The following is a 21425-nucleotide window of genomic DNA, read 5'->3' as shown; positions in this document are numbered from 1 at the left end:
GAAATTTCCATAGTACTGTGGGACTGAATCTGATCACTTAATTGATTTAATTCCAAGCCCTTTGAATTTACAGGTGTACCAAGAAAGCTTAGGTGACTAAAGCACAATTACAAATTTATTCCATTTAAACAGTCTCAGGCTGACAGCTATCTTTGATTTTTTTTTTTGTTTGTTTTTAATTTGCTTGTCCTAATTCAAGCTGTGATAACAGGTTCAGGTGCCTGGTAGATGCCTCTGCCCAGTCTCACTGAGTTCCCCCCAGCAGATCCATGCTGTTTCACAGCCCAGTGGCTCGCACCAGAACGATCAGGATACACACTGGCAGGTCTCCTCTTCAGGGCATCATTCCAGTGATATTATGCTCTATTTGACTGCATAAGACTCAGCATTAGGGACAGAGAGATGATTGCAACACTTGGCTGAGATGTTCTCACTGCCTAGAGCTGCAAGCTCAAAAGCCCGTCAGGACAATTCAGCTTTCTGTATCACCACTCCAAGCAGAAAGCCAGACATTAATGTGTAGTTTTCTGGGTGTGCTGGCAAAGCACAGAAGTCAACCTGCTGAACAGCTTCTTCACCACAAGCAGATATTACAGATGCCTCCCATTCCCTGGGGAAGTGGAAGCCTATGAAAGGAAGAGCTTTGTCCTCCTCAGGCCAAACTTCCCCTTCTGTCTCGACCCACATGTGCTGACCTCCACTGCAATGGTGTATCCACTAGAATAGCATTAAAAGAAAGAACATCATTCCCACAAACTTTGGAGGGGAAAAAGAATTTAAGAGCAAAATGCCATGTTCTGAAATGTGTGAATACAGTTCTCTTTTGTTAGAAGGCTAGAAGAATTGTAATTGCTTTCAGGATAGCCAAAACGTTGCAGATTAGAGAATGCAAATTATTTTGATACTTCCTTCTGCTGAGGCACGATTGTAAGGAAGAATCCTTCCCTGCTGAAATGTCCTTAGCTCTTCATACATGCTCCTACTATTCAAGTGAGGAAGGGAATGAAATGACAACATGGTAAAAAAACCCAACAAAGCAAAGAAACCAATTTGAATTCAGCTACTTGTTTTCTCCTGGACTTTGCCAGGGAGCCTATTAACTGTCCCAATCATAAGCAAATTCTTCAATATCTTGACCAAAAATATGAGCATTTCCTTGGTTATTTCACTAATGGTTGCTAGAAAGGCACCCCAAGGTGCTTCTCTTCTCAAGAAGAAGAGGGGAATCTACGTATGTTAAAGGATTCTTCTTTAAAGTGGGATTTTGGATCTGTTTAAAAGACTTTTTTATAAAGTGAATGATAAGCCACAGCAGAAGAAATGTAAAACTGTTTGGACTGTTCCACTCCCGCCCATATATGTGTAGAAGTAGATTACCCAAAACAAAACAGTTCTCTGCTAAGAACCTGTCCTTTGTAAAGGTATCTTCTCTATTTTTAGGAAATCTTTTGTAGAAAGAAAAGTTACTCAGGCTTTAAGAATTCCCCATGAGAGTTATTAACTACAGAAAACTCAGAGAATGGGGCCTCTCTGTCAAGAGATCCAGTTTGACTGAAAGAGCTGCTTTCTGTCCTTGGACAAAAAAAATCTATGCTGTCTTCTTCCAGCTGCAAAGCAAGCTGGAAACTTCTCTCATTATTTCCACTGTCGTTTTCCTTCACCAACCAAGACACGAAGGACAGAAAGAAAAGGTAAGCTCAGGACTTCATATAAAACAAGCCTTCAAGAGCTCTGCTCCACCCTCAGCTGAGGTGTGTGATGAGGGAGAGCTTTTGTTCAGGGATAAAACATCCTCCTCACACATGGGGAAAAGCTGGCTCATACCCATCACCTCCCTTCTCTCAGATACGTTAGCGGTAAGAGCAGATTGTCATCTCCTCAGGAAAGTACTAAAAGCTGCATAAGAATTAGGCAGTAATAAAGGAAAAAAATCACCAGATTCTGCAGAAACAAGAAAAAAACAACCCAGAAGAGAATTCTAAATGTAGTATCTGTCTACAGACTCACCTCCAAAAGTGATTTTGACATATTCTTTCTCTAAGGGTATTCACATACTGTCCTGCCCACATGCAGTCTATGGCTGTGTACACACCCCACTACTTTATCCTAACAGCACACCAGCAAAAGTCTACCAAGACACAGATACTGCATTAAGAAGCTCAAGAACACCTTGGAAGCTCTTGGTTTTGAGACGTGTAGGTGAAATGAACAACAATTTTGCCAGCCTACACGTGGTTGTGTAGGAAGATTATTACAGTTCCTGACTGATCAGCTAAACTGTCTCTGGGAAATAAAAGTTGGAAACCTCCCATTTTGAAAACTGTGCACATACAGACATCATACAAAGAACTAACTTAAAAGGGACGACATTATGATAGAGTTTGCTTGAAGAAACTATCAATAATCAGTGCAAAGTGTATCTTCTCACACAACTGGGTATTATTGCTTCAGTGAGGAGTAGTTTGGGTAAGAAAAGGCAAATTCCACTAGCTTTCTTATTTCTGCAGTTGATTTTTATAGCAGGAAGGTTAAAATTTGATAATGAAATTACTAAGTGTGATTATCCAAATCTAGGCTATTCTTACACTCTTCACTAAGAATCGGAACAGATTAGTCCATAGCACTTACTCATTCCTAAAAGGAAGCACAAAGCATTGGTTGGCATGAGGATTATCTTTACAGTACACATTATATTTTTATATACAGGCCTGCTATTGCAAAATGCTTGTTTTCACCTGCTGTCAATAAGTAATGGGGATTAGTTGTATGAACCACAAGACAGAAAGGTCTGTGCAAGCACCACTGATGAAAAAATTTAGATCCCACTGTCTGAAACGTCCTACCTCTCATTAAACCAAATTCACCATTTCCTCTACTTTGATAAGACTCTTTTACATTTTACTCTTCAGAGACTTCTGGAAATCCTGCTGAAGCTTATTCCCCTGTTTGGAATTAGCTTCAGCTCACTCTTCTCAAGCAGTAGGCCAGTGTTGCTGAGTTTCAATTATGAAACCCAAGTAGAGACTGAATGAAAACAGATTTGTGAAAACTAATCTCTCCACACCAAAGCAAGCTTTAAGAAAGAAAAAAATCATAAATGTGAAACCTATTCCATATGCTTCACTGTGAGCTCATATTTTTGTGCTTCTTTTAGTTTTAGAAACAGAGCAAGATACATTTTAAATTAAAATTTCTTACCTGGAAAATCAACAGACATAGGCAATAGCTTGCCATTTTATGAACTGTTTAACTGGATATTACATTTATGACAACAGATTTTCTTTCTTACATCCTTACCATTTCAATTGATGAATCTTTCGGGTAATACAGAAGTTCATAACGCCGAAAGAGCGAAGCACTTGGGTCATACCACTCAGCAATGAAAGCAAATCTCTCATCTTGACTCTGGAAAAAGAAAAGGGGCAAAACTGGCTATTACAGAAAGCATAAATATTCTCTATGTAAAAATACACAAATAAAAAACTTCCTTCATTTTTTATCATAAAAGTAAAAAAAAACCCATCCCTTGTAAATGGACTGGCACACTCTGCATATTATCTACTGCCTACCAAAGCTGGTGACATCTTTTCACTTGTTAGCTATCCTCTTTTAAGTAGGATAGAACTTGGATCATGGCAGTTTTCCAGACAATCTCATAACTTACCCTGATTTCATCAATCATGAAGCATGGGCTACTATAGAAGTTGTTGTTAGACTTCTTAACTTAGTCAAAGTATTTAATTTACTTTCTTTTGTTAAAAAAAAAGTGTTCACCTACAATTAAATTACTCTTAACACATTTTCTACACATCCTACAAGAAAACACTTTCTTCTTCCTTAACAGTCACATCTAAACTCCTCTTAATGATGAGATATTCAAGTTAAGGACAACATTCGTTTGATTCACTACTTAACTTCCTGAAATTTACATAAAGCAGAAATAGCCCAACCTCATTTACAACTCATTTTCTGCCCCTAAGGAGTGCAGATGAGAGAGATGGATTGCAGTAATTCCAGAAGTGTAACTACATGTGTAGCTTCTCCCCACACCTCATCCTCAGAGGACAACAGCCCCCAGCAAAGCAAGCACGAAGGTGAGGTACAGCACGTAGATGTGCAGTTCTCATTCCTCTTACTGGTACATGTCTGTTAGTTATTGATGCAGTATCAGTTATTTGATAGCTGGAATAGTTAGATGGAGCTTTCAATTTTTAATTCCCACACCTCCTCTAAATCTGACTGCTGCTCCTGAGGGCAAGCATGGTCTTGTCACACATTTCCACACTTCACATATATCTGTACTCTTCTTATACACTTTAAACATCGAGGAACCACTGGGAGTTTAACCTAAAGACATGTGGGCCTTTTTAGTATTCAGATTTTAGAAAACAGCAGCATTTCAATTGTTACAAAGACAACTTAATAAGCAACAAGACAGAGAGCTGCTGTGAGCTTCCATGACTAATCTAAAACACCAGCAGGAAAAGAATCATACTTTTCCAGCATCTTCAGCTTACCACTGAATTAGGACTAAGTGCTTCTGCAGGTTGAAGTCCTAACAGAAGCAGCAGCAGGAAAGAATGAGATAATGAAGAACAAACTCAGAATTTTACAGTGTGATGAACACTAGTACCTCTTCAGTCAAAAGCACCGTGGCAAATGCCCCACCCGCCCGTCAACTCTTATGGTACCCCCTACACTGCAAGCAAAGATACGATTGCACTGCAGAAACACTTATGCCATGGAGGCAGCACAGAGCCCGTGAAGGATGCAGAGTTTCCATTTCTCTCTGTAGAAGTCTGTGCAGCACCGGAAACCTTATTAGCATCAGCTATTCCAACTTCTGTATTATCTGTACAGTACACACTGCAGCCTTTGACAAGAGTTAAGCTCATCTTTTACGTGCAGCATCCAGCATGAAAACTCCCTAGGGACTTAGCCTGGTTTCCGGCCCTTGCTTGAGCTGGATGTGTTTGCGTCACTACTGCTACTGCCATCATTCTGGCAATATGCAGGTCAGAACAAACTGTCTTTTGGCAAAACTCACTCCTGAATTTTGCTATACAGGCAGTAAGCAGTAATAAGGGTTGTCAGACTGAATTCAACTTTGATCTTACACTCACACTACTGGACAACAAGATATTTGTTCAATTAATTTGACTAATCACCATCTTGTCAAGAATGGATTTTATAGAGAAGCAGTTTGCTACCAAAGACATTGTCTAAAAAGAAAAACAGTTCTGTTTCATAGAACCATAGAATGCTTTGAGTTGGAAGGGACCTTAAAGATCACCCAGTTCCAACCACCCTGCCATGGAAGGGACACCTTTCTCCAGACCAGGTTGCTCAAAGCCCCATCCAGCCTTGAACACTTCCAGAGATGGGGCATTTCTCAAGTACTACCTCCAGAAAACGACTAGTGATGGATGAAATAAAAAAGATGCACCACCTTTAACCAATGCCTCTTCATAACACTGAAGACATGTAATTGCATTACTATGAATCAGATTCAATTACATGTTACTTATTTCATGTTCTAGCACCTCTTGAAACTGTATTTTCCAGCTAGCAGTTGCCAGAGAAGCTACCAATTTTCATTTAAGCAAAACTTCCAAAATTTGTAAATGCTCTCTTGTCTCAGGGAAGAAATGTATTTATGTGAACAACCAAAGAAAACACCACTAGATTTTTTACTTAGTCACTAGTATCAATCATCAGCACCTTCATGTTTACAGAAAGAAACTGCACTGTGTGTCGTGTGGTGAGGAATTAGTCTGCTTTTTTTCTCCTTTTAACATAACCTTGGTTTTAAGATCAATTTGAAATTAATTTTAAAGGATTTTACCCAATGTCTGAGCTATTAATACTTGTTATTCAGCAAGCTCTGCTGGCCACTGAAAGCAGAAATCACCATTCTGTATTATCTTCTTTTGGCATTGTAAGCAAAAACAAGGTAATAAATGCTACTTAGACTTGAGAAAAACTGCAGAGCTAATCCCCAAACACCCAGAAAAAGCTATCAGTAAGCACAACAGCTTGAATCCATCACTGTTATGTATTCAGAAAATACTTTTCTAAAATGACCAAAACAAAGTCTCAAGCTTCTCCTGAGCCATAACTAGAATTTTCTCTGCTGTGCAGACATAAAATTATTGCAATAAATATTTCTACATGTAGAGAACAGTATCAGAAAAAAAGTTCGAAGCTTATGGGAAACACTGTAAAAATAACTGGAAACATTATAATTGTGAACATTTCAGAGGCACACACTGCAAAGTGAAGAAATTCAACACTAAAAGCAAACTGAAGACCCTGCCAAACAAGTACCTAAAACACTGTAGAACTCCAAGCTTACTATTTCAGAATCATACAGGTAGTCTTAAAACAGAAAAGAGACAATACGGAATACAATCATGATATGGTGAACTTATCCTGGGAAGCCCTTGCCAGGCTTTGCTGTGAAACTGCCACTCCAAGTCATCAAAAATGCCAACCAATTTTATAATGTAAGTTTTTAAAAGTGAGTACATATTAAGCTCATAGTATGTTTTCAAACAAGAACAGAAACTTTCATGTACCTATTTAATGGAGTAGGATTTTGAAGGCAAAAACCAAACACAAAAATCTGACCACTTCCCATCACAAATTGTAAGGATTGCAATACATTTTTAAGCCTTCACAGCTCTGAAATTCTAATTTCTGACCATTTATTTTCAATCAGTTTACCACTCAGTCAACAGAACTGGTGTAGCAAACAACCTTCTCACACACCCCTTCACTAATGTGTCCTGACTGCAAAGTGGGAAGGAGTCTCAAAGATGAGGAAGTACTATGGAGGCAAGCTAAGTTTTATCCTTGGCTTCTGTCCGTCCTCCTAACAAAGGAAACACAAAGAAAATAACTCTCCAAAAGAAAGCAATTAGAGAACAGTGATGACCTGTCAGGTGGTAACATGTTCAATGCACCACACTGCTCCAGACCAAGAGTCAGTCCTGAAAGGGGAATATTTCACAGTTCTTGACCAGAGAGCATCTCATTCCTCTAGGAAATGGCACAGGCATGTTAGTCACCACTGAAATCACACTCCTTTGAACAGCTCGAGTAATATCAAATCAAGTGAATCTATAAGTACATTATAACTCAGAAAATTCTTGCTTGAAAGAATTAATTTCCACTCATTTCTGTACCATTCCCTCATTAAAATCACACATAGCCCCTGCTCTCATGACTATGCAATTTACCAAGCAATACCTACTCAGGGAGAAATATTTTTTCATAAATGTTCACATTAGTGGAAAAATTACTACCACTAAAAAGTCCAGCAGTGACTATGCACTTTACATTTGCATACTGATACTTTTAGAATAGCTGTCTTGAGCTCAGGTTTTACATCTCCTTTCCATGGTAAAATCTAGAACCACTGAGATCAGCAATGTCAAGAGTTCACCTACTGTGAAGATGGAAAGAACAGGCTTTTTTTCTTCTTCCTTCTGTAAGTTGCACAGAAAAACATTGAAATGCATGTGGGGTTTTGCTGCCTTACGCTTCATGTTGATATTGACGTGTGTGAATATGCAGTAGGATGGCTCTGTGCACACGAGAAACGCTTATTGAAGTACAGCTGAATTCAAAATGCTCAATCTTGCATTTACTTTCGAAAGTGATGGGGGAAGCAGTCATTCTTAGCTAGCATGGGACTAAGTTCTAGAAGCTAAATCTAAGCATCCATCAAAGAACTGTGCTCCCAGAAAATTGTGCTGAGGGAGATGGTGCGTTTGGAACCAAACTGCCGAGGGCAACCAAAAAGCAGAATGCTTAACAAGCTGGACAGGACACAGTATCTTGTCCTGTAAACCTTTTAGACTTCCAAAACGCTTCTGTCCGCAGTAAAACCAAAGGAGATCTTCCAAAGGTTTTCATGAGAAGCAACAGTGGTAGAAGAGCAGCTCAAGGACTAAGGAACTCGCATGCAAAGGTGGAGAAACAACTTTATCCTTCTGGTCTGACCTATGCAGAAGACAGATTTGGTTTTCCAAATGCTTCATGATGCCACTGGGCAGCCACACTACTGTACTATTCTGGGGTAAGTACTTCTGTCCTCCTCCTCCTCCTCCTCCTCCTCCTCTGGTTTTGACTAGAAATTTCATACTAGAGTTTATCTTACAATGGAGAATACAGGGAGCTGCTGAGGTTTTTTTTCAGCTCAAGAGAACGTCACATGAAAGAGTAACAAAGTATTTCTCAAAATTAATAAGACCTGAGGTATCTATAAAGTGTGCACCTGTACATGCTATTAGCAATCTTGTATCTCTGAGATTATACACACTGTCAGGAACTTCAACATGCAAGGCATTATCTGACACAGGCTCAGGGCCCATTGCCCACATATTACAGCTTCAGGAGTCATGCAGAGCATCGCTACATTTTAAGGGTGCAGCTTTGTTGTCTGCTGCTCCTTCGATTTTTCTCAGTGACTCAGTGACTCTGAAAACAGACCAGAGAGAAAAAGAATCAAAGGATTTGAATCATCTCCTAATGAAGTAATAAAAAGACTGCACAAACCTCAGTAAAAGCTGAACCTGATCCATCCTGATATCTGTGTTCTGTATTTTGTAAAACCCAGTGCTGTCACGGGGAAAACCTCCAGCTAACCACAGACCAAGCTGTTTCTATGAAAATCACTGGGAACAGGATGGACCAGCAGACAGGAACTATTCTCACACCAAACGGGTATTTCTCCTAATACACTGAAAAAGCTTTCTGGAAAAGTTGCTCTGAAGCTTCCTAAAATTCTGGCAACAATTTTAAGGGAACATTTTTTCCAACCTGCTCCCACCTCAAACCAAGTTGGTGGCACTCTCAAAAATACTTTGGAAGAGCAAGAGTATTTTTATAAAAAATGAGATGGCTTCAAAGTATAAGAATACTAATTATTGTATAACATTTCAGGTGAAGATACCATGAGGCTGATTGACTCCAACATCAGGTAGTCTGCTTATGCATTAACATGTACTTACCTTACGTTTTCAGGAAGAAAAAAGATTTTAAAAAATCAAAATATATAAGAGCTTGGCAACCAAAATAAAAAGGTGAAATGGCCAGTGAAGAGGTATCTTTATCTTTTCTCTTTATAGTTTCTACAAAAAAACCCCACCAACTGTTGCCATTTGTGCTGGTGCATTCCTCAGACGGATGTTGTGCTTGCGCTCTTCAAACAGGGTGAAGTGGGGGACCTGAGCAGCTGCTTTCACCAAGAACATTATTTTCAGAATTAGGTCCAGAAACTGTTGTTATAAACGTATAATCAACCTCCAAAGTCCAGAAGCTACTGCTATAAATGTACTATCAACCTCTAACAGCAGGTATCTAAGTCCTGTCATGAATTATTTGAAACAGTTCCTCAAAGCTCATAAATCTCCAATAATTCGTCTTCCAGATCAATCCCCACTTCAGATTTAATGCTACTTCCTAGTCCTGAAGAGGACTTCAGCACAAATGAAAAGCAGTAAGTGATAAACTCCTGGTCTGAGGAGCAAGAGCCAGGAATCACAGCTACAGAAGCAGCTACTCACAGTAGTTATACTCCCCCCACAGACCAGTAGCAGAAGCACCTTCCCATTATCACCTCCTTTCCTAAGAGCCCCAGAAATAAATAGTTTGATTGCTTTAAATGGTTGACTTGTTAGCCTTCCTGTTTTCCCATTTTAACATCTGACAAGCCCTGCTTTATTTTCAGCTGAACACTTTTAGGTGCAGGCCCTGCACTATGCCAAACTTCCCACAGAGCACCAAGCACTCCCAAATTCAGACCACCAGACAAAAAACCTGTAATTTCAATTAGCTTAAAAGACAGTCTCAGCCAGTGGGTTAAGAGTGCTACTCTTTCATGGAAGGACATCTTAAATGTGACAATCCTCTGTAGACATAAAGCTGAAGAAGAAAATTCAAAAACATTTAAAACAATTGAAATCTCTAAAAAATCTCTTTTAGAAGTCAAGTACTTATGCAAGCATGAGAAAAAATGATGCCTGGTTCTCTATATTCATGTTTCTCATCCGTGACTGTTGTGACCACAGCCTCTCTTCAGCTCAGGTGTTCAATAAAGGCTCATACCCACCTGGATTCTCTGATGTCAACTATAGTTGAGCTCACAGTGAAGTCTTTCTTAAAAGAAGAACTAGAGAGTTTCTTCCCCCTCCTCACTCTGGTGAAACCTGGAGGAACATCAGTACCCCTCTGCCAAGTCTGACTGAAATCTGCCAGTAAACTTTAAACTTCCCAGAGGGAAAACTCAGTGGCCAGATATGAACAGACTGTGACCACACAAACTTAGGTTTTCTGAGACAAACAAACAGAGAGCAGTATGTAAAATCCTATTTGCCTACTACAAGTAATTTTCCATCATCAATAATTCTTCAAAGGAAACATCTCCATTTGTGAAAGAAAAGGGAAAGGCAAAAAAGCACAGAAGTAGCTAAGCCATTAAATGTTAGCAATAATTTTGCAAGACTGAAATGAGAGACTTCAGACAGGCTGGTGGTATTTAACAAATAACATTCTGTGTGGCAGAAAGTGCTCTAATTTCCAGCATTGTTGTGCACCTTAAATCCCAAAATGAATTCTCATCAGTGCATGCTTATTAAACTGTGTTATTCAAGCCATCTTCTACCTTCACAGTTTATGTAATACAGGATATTTTCCAGGCAAAACTTAAATCCACAACACTGTGTAGATAGAGCACTCAATTAGCTGTGTCTCTTAAAACTCATTTTCCTCCTCCTCTTCTATTCATGTTTCTGACACACGAGCTGGAATCATTTTTAGAACTCCAATTTTGCAGCCCCCTCACTGCTGTTGCACCTCCCACTACTTTCTCAACAGGCTTTTCTTTAGTGAAAAAGTAAAATCAAAAGATCACTTTTCAAAAGGAAAAACATCTGGCAACTGCAATTTCCATGACAATGTCTTGACTACAGACAATTCTCAACCCAAGACTTGTATTCAGAAGCTCACTGATGAGTTTTGTAAGCATATCTCTTTTTATCCTCTCCTTGTAGAAAGCAAAGCCTACCTATTGAAGATTTCACACAAATTCTAGACTATTTCAAATTAAGCAAAGATGGGATAAATTATTAACATCCTTAATAATTTGAATCTATTGAGTCAAACACTCTAGTGCATCTGTGTTTACCCTCCTCCAACTGGTGCTACATCCTTTGGATCCACAGACTTCCAGTATTACTGGTTCCTAGGCTTCTCAGGTGCCTTTTGGACTGTGTATGTTCATATGGCTATTGCTACTTGGTCCATCTGTTGCCACGTAGCATGGGGATACTTCTGATCCTGTAGCACTAACCCAGGGAATCTTCCTCTTCAGCTGTGATCTCAGTTCAGTAAATCATCCCCTTATGCTTCGGGGTTGTGATAAACACAGCTCTAGAAGGTTGAAGGCCTCAAATTTTCTTCTCAGATTTAGGAATCTGCAATTTCATGTCACATCAGCAAAATTATCTTGCTATTCTGTTGATTTACTAAGCAAGAAATCTTCTTCTACTACTAGATTATGTAAATGATGTAAGTTTCCTATGAAGCATGTAGGCATGATTAGTGTAACCTAATGGTTTTTTCCCTCTGTCTCTCATATAAAAGAATCAAGAATTGAAATTCTCAACCAGTAACTTCAATCCTCTGCAATTACATGTCATAGTTAAGTACTTAGTTACAGGATGCATATTATTTTTCCAATTATGGAAAACAATTTCTCTAAAACACATGAAGGATGCCATACTGCTCCTCACTGCTCTGTTCAGCCGGGTTTAGCTTTAGAAGACCAGCTACATCTTGTCTTTAGGAGAACATGTGGCCATGTAATGCACATTTATAAAGCTGCAGATGATAGGATCATGTATTGTTGTACTCCTAATTACATGATCACAGGTAATTCCTCTAAGAGCAGTCAGTAGCGCTCAGCACATGCCTGTCTGTCTCCACTAACTCCAGCAGAGCCTGACAGTGATGTAAGCGAAAGCAGAGCTGTTCCCTGACTCAGAGCACGATTTGCAAAGCGGGTCATCCCACATAATCACATCAGAGCACAAAGTTTAGGTGCTTTGCACTTAATCAGCCAGTAGTGGCAGAACTAATGCTGCCGTGGTCGACTGCTGAACGCTGTGTCTCCACCTGCCAGCCACGAAATTAATGCCTCCATGTGATCCCAGGAGGGAAACACTGAGCTACCTGTGCACATCCCGTTACAAGATCCAACGAATATTGTACTTACAGGAAAAACATTTCTGAAAGCCTCAGAACGTGGCCTAACATTAAAGCTGATGTCAATATTCAAAGGTAGTTTTCTTCTATAGAAAACCATTCCTCTGGCAAGCTTCCAGCTTTCAATTTCCAGTATTTTGAGAACTAAAGCTTTTCAGAGGATTTTTTCTTTTTTTAATTAGGATTCTGAAGCATTTTCAAATTTTCTCCCCACACATTCTTATTCAGGTATTCTATGAAATTTTCAACCTCCTGTAGAATCAATCTGGAAATTTTCACACAGAATGGTTAAAATTTGAGAAAGTTACAAGCAGCTGGAAGTAGAGCTTTGAAAGGAAACACCTACAAATCCTAAACTAAAGCTGTCAACAGCACTTCAAAGTAGTATAATGCCTACAGCATCTCCAGATTATCTCAGCTCATAATAATCTTCTGAAAAGCTTTTTAAACAAGAACAAGTTGGTTGCCTTGGAATCACAGCTAGGGGAGAGCAGGTCCTTCAGCCAGCCAATACCACGAGCAATTAGCACCCAGGAGTTTGTGTGAATGCTCTGAAGACCTCACATGCTGCATCCCCCTGGAACAGTCAGAGCCTGCCATGTTCCAGTAACTGTTTATGGTCCTATGAAGCAGACAAACAACTCTGCTGACACGTTTCTCATTCACTACTGTGGGCACTTAAAGCAAGCATTTTGTCTACACTACTGCTTAACCAAATGCTGACTATTTTCTCTCAGATTGTGTCAAATTCTAAGGTAATTGGACTAAATCCAGATTTCAGCAAGTACAGATGTCATGGTCATAATTTATTCTGAAGTCAGACTAATGACAAGTTACATGCAAACAGAAGTTTTCATGATAAAAGCTGTTCAGTAATTTCCCATTAGTAAAGTAAGAAATCAAAAACTTCTGTGGGGAACAGAAAGCAAAGTGGCTAAGTATAATCATATTCCCAAACTCTGCCAATCCTAAAAGACTTTTACAGGTTCACTTCATGAAAATTTGTTCTAAAATCATGGATTATTTCTCTCCCAAAGCATAGGACTTTTGTCATCAGATTTGCACAACTGAACTATGTTATCCCCCAGAAGTGCAAACGTCTCTGCTGGATGAAGACAGTGACTGAGAGATTCCAATCCCGCACACAGTTTGGATAAAATTGCTTAGTTCCACCTTCACAGCTGCCCCCTGCATTAGTGCATTCGATGTTCAGCACCTTTTAAAAAAGGAGGCTATATTTCCCACTTTTGTAAAATGGGAATAATCATCACCATCACTCCTTTCACGGAAGGATAGCAAGATTTAATAGCTAAAATATTTGTACTATTTAGGCATCATAAATACCCCTTCATTTTGACAAAAACACAGCAGAGGCAGGTCAGTCAGTTCATCCTGATTTCCTGCTTCCACAGCCCCTTCACTGCAGCACAGGAATCAGGCACCTGTGGAAGAAGTCAGAAAGGGAAAATTCTGCCCAGACCACAGCCCCTGCAGCAGCCTCCAGGAAACACTGCTAGTCCAGAATGTCAGTAGCTGCAAGGATTGGATCCAGATCACAGTTCCTCTACTCCATCCCAGTGATTTGGGAGTGTTCAGACTCAAAAGACCACGGTTCAGTTATCAAAGAGTGTATTGTACCAGAGACCATGGGACAGGGCAAGGACAGCATTGCTCTTATGTAACTAGAAAACATACAGCATAATGCAGTCCCTACAGTAGGAGAAAGAATACAAGGAAAGGCTAAAAATAGGAGGAGTACTAAATTTAGCGAGGGATCACACTTAAATGTGCAGTGTTAATGTGGAAGAACAGGTTCAAGCATGCTTACCCACCTCTCCCCACTTCCCGTGTGTGGGGAGCCCATCTCTTATATGTGGCTCTCTTTCCAAGTGTGTTAGAGTATTCTTCAGAAAAAGTGTGATTCTTTGAAAAGATAATTAAGGTAGTTACAATTATTGAAAGATCCCATGCAAACAAAGATCATGCAACAGGCTCTCAGGAACAGTGGCTCTCTCGGGAGAGGGCCACTTCTTTGCAAAGACATGAGCACCCTCTGGTGCCCAAGGACAGGTTGAGCACCTTATTTAAACCCCAAGAATTCACTTCTGAAATGATCAGTAAGAAGCCACCTCTGTTTGCCGTCTCTTCCTAGCGCACCATACCTCAGAATTAGTAACCTCATAAGAGGGGGCCGAAATGCCTAAATGAGAAAGCACAGACCACAACAGCCAGGGTGATGAAGTCCTTTCACACAGGAAAACTGAAACACATGAGCAGGTGGCTTTCCTCAATGCCCAGCCTCCAAAAATCCAAATGCCACATTTTTTAAGCCAGTATCAGAGCTGCCCACTCAAGGACAACTTGTAAGGGCTACCTCACAGAGTTCATCTCATGCGGGGAACATAACTCTAATAGGCATACAGTGTGAGGAAAAAAAAAAAGAATTTCTACCTCTTGTGTGTGCTCATCTGATCTGAGATACGCTCATTAGAGATGCAAATACTTGCTAAGCTGTCATTCTTAGTATTAAACTGTGACAGCACATTCCAAAGCCCTGCTACACAAAATTTACTCCCTTTTTTGAACCCAATGCTGCTTTTTCTTTCCATTTTGCTGACTGGGAAAGAACTATGGGGTTCCACTCACAAAACACTACTGAGTAACCCCAGCATGTTGCTTAGGCACCAGGGCCTCTGATTTCCATCTGTATAAGGACACAGGGGAACACAAAACAGTTTGGGAGGATCAGGCCAAGCCCTGTGCTTACGTTCAAGAATTAGTACTTTTGGTGATTATTCCTTGCAGCTACAATTATAGTTAAAAGTCAGTGTTCATGGAAAAGCCCTCTTCAGACTTAGAGCAACAGCTCCTCCCTACTACCACTGTTCCTTACCAGCCAGTTCATGATTAAAAGAGTATCCCACGTAGATATACCAGATCACCATAGGATTCTAGAAACTGACATTAAAATAGGCAACTGAAAAGCCAAACCCACTTTTTGGAGGGTCACTACTCCCTTGGCTTAAAGGAAACAGACACTATCAAACAGAAAAACCTAAAAGGTTCAGTTTTTAGTGCTTAGCCACTGGCCACCAAGGCAGTCCAGGTCTGGAAAACAGGACACATGAGAGGATGCTGGGAGAACTGAGCCTACCCAGATTAGAGAAGGCTGAGAGTGACCTTACTGCTGTCTACAACTGCCTAAGTGAAATATACCATAAAGATGGGTCTAGACTTTTCTGTGAAGGTGCACAGTGATAGCAAAACATGCAAAGGACACATGTGGAAACATAGAACAATTCAGTCACATACTAGAAAAAAAGAATTACCAAGAGGGTGGTCAAGCACTGGCACAGGATGCCCAGAGGAAGTGTGCAACCTCCATCTTGGGAGATGCTCAGGACTTGCCAGGACACAGCCTGGAACAGCCTGGTATGGTTAGACCTGTTCTGAGCAGGTTGGAGGTCCCTTCCAACCTAAATGACAATTCTATGATTCTAATTATAGCTTGTGTCTCTTTGCCCAAAGGTAAGGCTCATTCTTCCAAGCTGCTCCAGATCCTACACAGACCAGTTGGGTTCATGTATTAACAACAACCTAGGTGTACTTTCAAAAAATGCAGAGCTCTCACAGTTAAGTGTAAATTTTATCTATATCAAATCTGCCTGGAACACCTCTCTAAATAACCACTGTCTCTGTCATCAAATTCTATTATTTTTTACTGCTAACTAAAAGTTTGTAACTTTTCTTTATTCCTGGCACTGGTTCACTGAGTAATTCCTGAAGTTCTTGAGTTTCTGACAACATATATATTTAAAAAAACCCAACATATCATTAGGACAGACATGTCAGTTATTAAGATCTGTACCCACAACCCAAAGGATCTGGACAGACAACTCTGGGTGACAAAGGGAGATTAGTATCAAACTTACCATTAGACAAAGTTAGGTAGCTTTGACTATCACAATGTCACATATTTGAGCCATCAGAAGAGCCATCAATGCATCTAAAATTACATTTGGAGAGATGTTAATTTCTCCAAGCCAAAGCCAAGACTTTGCATCTAAAATTACATTTGGAGAGATGTTAATTTCTCCAAGCCAAAGCCAAGACTTGGCTACACAGTAGGAGGTAATTTATCCCATGGATTCTAAACCTGTCAACTTTGTAGGGTGGTATTTTATAAAGCACATAACGTCATAAAGATGTCAGCACCAAACCCAAAATGAGCTCCTGGAACAAAGGAAACTTATGGGGGTTTTCAAACAGTTTTCACTTGCCTGACAAAGTGCCAAAGAATCTGTTGTTTTATCAGCTACACCTTCTGCAATGCACACAGCCTATCTGCTGAAGAAGTAAACTTCCACTGTTTGGAATCAGCAGTTCAAGAAGAAACCATGACATGCTCCTGATGCTCACAGGAAGACTCACTATGCAATAGCAGTTAGAGGCTACCTGATAGCATTCGGCTTCTTTTCTCCTCACATTGCATACAAATGGTTTTTTTCCCTGGGATGAAATGCTGCAAATAACAGCTGGCCATTGAGTACCGAGACTTGTCTTTGTGGTTGGTTCTGTCTTGCAAGCTGACAACTGCCAGGATCAGGCCCCTGTGCAGCTAAGAAAAATTCAACGTAATCACCAGCTGGAACTCTAGTGAAACTGAGTCTTGTTTTAAGACCAAAGAAGCAAAACTTCTCACGCATCAGGAAAGTGTCTTTTGTAGAGATATTGCATCTTTTCCTGGAAGAGTTTAAAATGCCTTTTTTTTTTTTTTTTTGGAATGGCAACTGTTTTGCAACAGGAAGTATGCAATTTAAAAATTACGAGAAGTTGTTTTATAAACATGCACTTTTTCAGGAAAGTCTATTAGCAGGAAAGAGTTTACTCTGTTCTCAATGACAGATCTTCCCCCAGATTATTCCATTTTACCAGCTCATCCAGTATGGTTGAGATTACTGGGTCCCAAATGAAACTCCTGTAAACCAATACAGCCCCATGAACTGTTCTGCCTTTATGAAGTCTTCAGCTGAAAATTTGAACGCGCCATGAAAACCCAAGACTCACTATTGTCAAGTTCTAGAAATTCCTGATTCGTTTCCTAAGATCCATTTCCAAAAAAGGAAATAAGTAGTTCCCACTGATGAATCAAAGCATTTTTAAAAATTTCTCATTTTTCTTCCTTGTCTCATCTAAACTGATGATTTCCATCTTGATATTCTCCAAGCTGTGGGTTTTACTAATAAAACTGATGATAATAATGATAATAATTACTGATGATAATTACAGCAAACGTAACACACAAGTTGTCAAATTTTCTGTTAAAGTAAGCTGAACTGCTCATCCCTTGATATATACAAGATTTTTGTCAAAATTCCAAGACTGCAAGCTCTGGCAACCAGGAGAGCCAATTTCACATATATATTTTCCCCTAACTTTGCAAAAAGAACTAAGGTAGTTGGACACTTAAATTCCACTAACCACTTCTACATCTGCAAGATCAAAGCCAGATGGCATCAATTAGACAAGTCACCTGGCTTTTATGCTTGATTTCTTTATGGACAAGAAGGAAATAATTTTTCTGTCCTGTTGTTCAAAGAGTCCTTTTAATGGAGAATGCAGCTGCCAGATTGCAGAGGTAACAATAATTGTTTCAAAGGGTGGAGGAAAAGGAAATCCTCTAACTGCACCAATGTGCAGTGTTTCCAATACAATCAGGCTCTGGATCTGTGGTGTACAGAGCCCATTGCTCTCTGGAAAAGGCTGCACTTCCATATCTGGAACACTTGCAAGTGTCGGAGTGCACTAAACTGATGAACCAAAAGAAACTAATGTTGTTAAGATCATGGACAAATACATCTCTGCATGTGATTACATGAAAGGTACCATTACAGAGTAATAAAGCATTCCAGCAGCCAAGAGGGAGAGCATATCTTGGGTGGAGAAAAGCAGGTTTCCCTTTGGGAATTTACTGCTCACCGTCCACAGTAGCCATGTCTCACACAATTACAAAGCAGACACCAGAATGCACCAGAACTGATCTGAAATACTGCCATTTGATGACAAGGAAAGCTGTTCTCCACTGATTAGCAGGCTGTAAAGCCAAAGTGCTGTTAGCCAAATAACTGCAGGATACTTCAGAACACTTGTCCCTTTACCTCAGCTTCCACCACGACAGCGACGTGCCTGCCCAGTTTACAATGCACACAGCACTGCTTGCACATGAGTGGGATACAGGGTCTGACACAAATACACTCCAAACTGATCCCACTAAAAGTTACTACCTTTTTTTTTCAGTGGCCCTGATAAGACTTGTAACAGTTTTTTTCTGACTAGGTATATGTGCTAAAACTTAGGCAAGCTATATGATTAAGTGGAAGCAACCTAGTACTAAGGGCTGGTCAAGCTTTCTAACTCAAAACTCATTACTTTCAGAATCTGATTAAAATCCTGAGGCTAAAATCCAGCTTGCAGATCAGTATTTGAATCCACTAGAAGGCATATTTTATATTTTGATTCTGCTCCTGAGAAAAGATGTTCTGAAAAGGTTTAAGATGGGTCAGGTGCATAAAGTCATGGCATCCAACAGTCACATAACTGAGCCCTTTCCCAGGATCCTGTGTCCACCTAACTGAGCAGCACTCAGTCCCAAATATCTGTTTTCCCATCATCTTCCAGCTGCCAAATTATTCTTAATGCATTTCAGGAAACTGTCAGGATGAAGGGTACACAAGTGGAAAAAATAGTGGAGTTTAAGTATAAAATAAACAAGCAGGACTCTGTAACACTTGAAAGGCCAGAGAAGAAAGATCCCAGGGCACAGGAGAGGGCAAGAGAGGCCATGTTTGGGAAGATTATGGAACAAGTTATTAAGCAGATCACTGAACATCTAAGACAACAATACAGTAATAAAAAGCAGGTAACGTGAATTTGTCAAGAACAAATCTTTTTCTGACCCAGTGAGCAAGGGACAAGCCACGGTTGTGACAAACAGGGAACTGAAGAGGCTTTTTAATCTGTCACCTGAGAACCTGGCAAGCTGAGTGAGGCATTATGGTCTAAACTAAAGAGCAGCTATGTCTATCATATGAAGATGCAATTAGGAATACTTCCCTTGCCAACTGGGAGTCAGATGGTGTTCCACAATGATCTGCCATGACCTGCTTTGTTTCATATTTCATTTTTCTTACTACACTGAAAATGAAACTGAAAAAGCACACTTCCAGAATCTGGGCTGACAACTAAGGTGGGAAAGATTGCAAGCAGCTTAGAAGCAGAACTCAGAATGATAATCTGAAAATTCTACAGAAACAAATTCAAAGTACTGCAATAAAAATTCAAATACAAGGGGAGCAATTAGCCAGACAACAAAACCACAGGAAATCTGACAGTTAGAGTAGGTTCCAGTGAGAGTGAGAGTGCAAAACAGTTCAGGAAAAAAATATGGTGAATTTGGCAATATGAAGATCTAAACCACAAGAAACAAATATTTTGCTCTGTTTGGCAGCAGTGAAACACAATGAAGCTGGGAAGAAACCTAGAGGTTAAACACTACATTTAGGGAAAACTGCAAGTAGAGTAGAAAATCGCTACATTTTAAACCCACAGTTATCAGTAGAAAAATATTAAGAGAAAAAAATTTGTTTACTGAAGAAAAATGTGAAATAAGGAAAGGGCAAAGTTATAATCTTCAAGTACTTCTACACATAAAAGACAAAATGGAATATCTTTAACCCACCAAGGACAGAAAAAATAATCACTGGTATCATTTCCAGCACAGAATATAATAGGAAAAAACCTTAGTGACCTATAAAAATCATCATGCAATGGAATTATGTCAACAGATTATGTAGTTCCTATCACTGAAGGCTTTTGAAAAGAAATTAAACAAATATGCCATGAAACATTTTGTTAGAGGTTGCTGTAAGATTCCACACTGCTTCAATGAAGTTAACTTGGCGTCACCTCAGAAATAAAGGGAGGTTAGAGACATGTCAAACTCAGTGACAGCCAACTACAACAAAGCAAACGCTTTACCTAAGGTACAACTCACAAAGCAGGACTTCTGCCGACGTGAATAAATTCAACATGGGAATTGAAAATTACAGTTTTACCTTGATTAAACAAAACACTTGTAACCCCTGTATCTGAAAACAAACAGTGGCATTTCTATTTAAGTGGCAATTGCTGATCTTAAGTTTATGTTCCAAAAGCAAGGTGCAAAATAAGCTGCTGGAGGGGCTGGGGCAAATCTGAGGCGCTGGAGATGGGTATTAAGGGTGGACCCACCAGCAGGTGCATCTGCCAGGCCACTGCATGCGTTTTGCATATGAGTTAAGAGTACAAAATGCAACTCGAAGTTGTTGATTTTTTAATCAGCTCTACAACACTGGGGTTTGCACACCATCTTGAACAAAGGGGACTCAGTTGAGCTCCATTATAATCACAGAATGTGCTGCAATAGAAGGGACCCACAAAGACTGTCAAGTTCAACTCCTGGCCGTGCACATGGCAGCCTCAAGAGTCACACCCTGTGCCTCAGAGCGTTGTCCAAACATTTCTCGAACTCTGTGAGGCTTGGTGCTTCCAAGTGACCACTTCCCTGGGGATCCTGTTCCAGTGCCCAACCACCCTCTGGATGAAGAACCTTTCCCCGATATTAAAATGCAAACTGGTTTTCTTTTATTATTGTCCCTGCAATGACATCCTGTCGTCTGTCCTGCGTTACTACACAGTAGATCCAGTCAGGAATAAAGACTGTGGCACCTGAAACCTATTCCCTCCTCAAAATGCACCACTGCCTTCCCGCTCGGTCTCCCGAGTTCCTGGGCCAGCCTATGCCCAGCTCAGGGCGGCTCCGGGGTGGCACCAGCAGCTTCCCACCAGCTGGGCACCAGCGAGCCCGAACGGCCCCTTAAAACATGCCCCGGGTGCGCCCCACGAGCCCCATAGGCAAGGGCCGGGCGCGTCCCGGCGGCGGCACCTCCCGCCTGCGGCCCTGAGGACATCTGCCCCGCGGAGCCGCCGCTGCTGCCCCCGGCCCCATGTCCCCGCTCACCATGGCGATGATGGTGATGAGGATGATGACGGCGACGATGGCGATGCCCAGCCCGCCCCTGCCCCGGCAACCGAAGCGCCGCCCCCGCGCCCGGCCC

General features: G+C 40.5%; 1 protein-coding gene across 1 annotated transcript in view; it reads right to left on the bottom strand.

Moving 5' to 3' along the window:
* The window catches only part of NME7 (NME/NM23 family member 7), a 90369-nt gene extending 68958 nt beyond the window's left edge, over window positions 1–21411 (bottom strand). The window contains exons 1-2 of the mRNA XM_039559322.1: window positions 21329–21411; window positions 3298–3405 (exon numbers count right to left, since the gene is read on the bottom strand). Coding sequence (XP_039415256.1) covers window positions 3298–3405; window positions 21329–21331 — 111 coding nt within the window. The 5' untranslated portion in view covers window positions 21332–21411. The remainder of the gene's footprint in view (window positions 1–3297; window positions 3406–21328) is intronic.
* Window positions 21412–21425: the final 14 nt, after the last annotated feature.

Source organism: Corvus cornix, chromosome 1, assembly GCF_000738735.6.
Source record: "Corvus cornix cornix isolate S_Up_H32 chromosome 1, ASM73873v5, whole genome shotgun sequence".
Lineage (NCBI taxonomy): Eukaryota > Metazoa > Chordata > Aves > Passeriformes > Corvidae > Corvus > Corvus cornix.
Note: the sequence above shows the minus strand (reverse complement) of the source record. Positions and strands in the feature narration are given on the sequence as shown.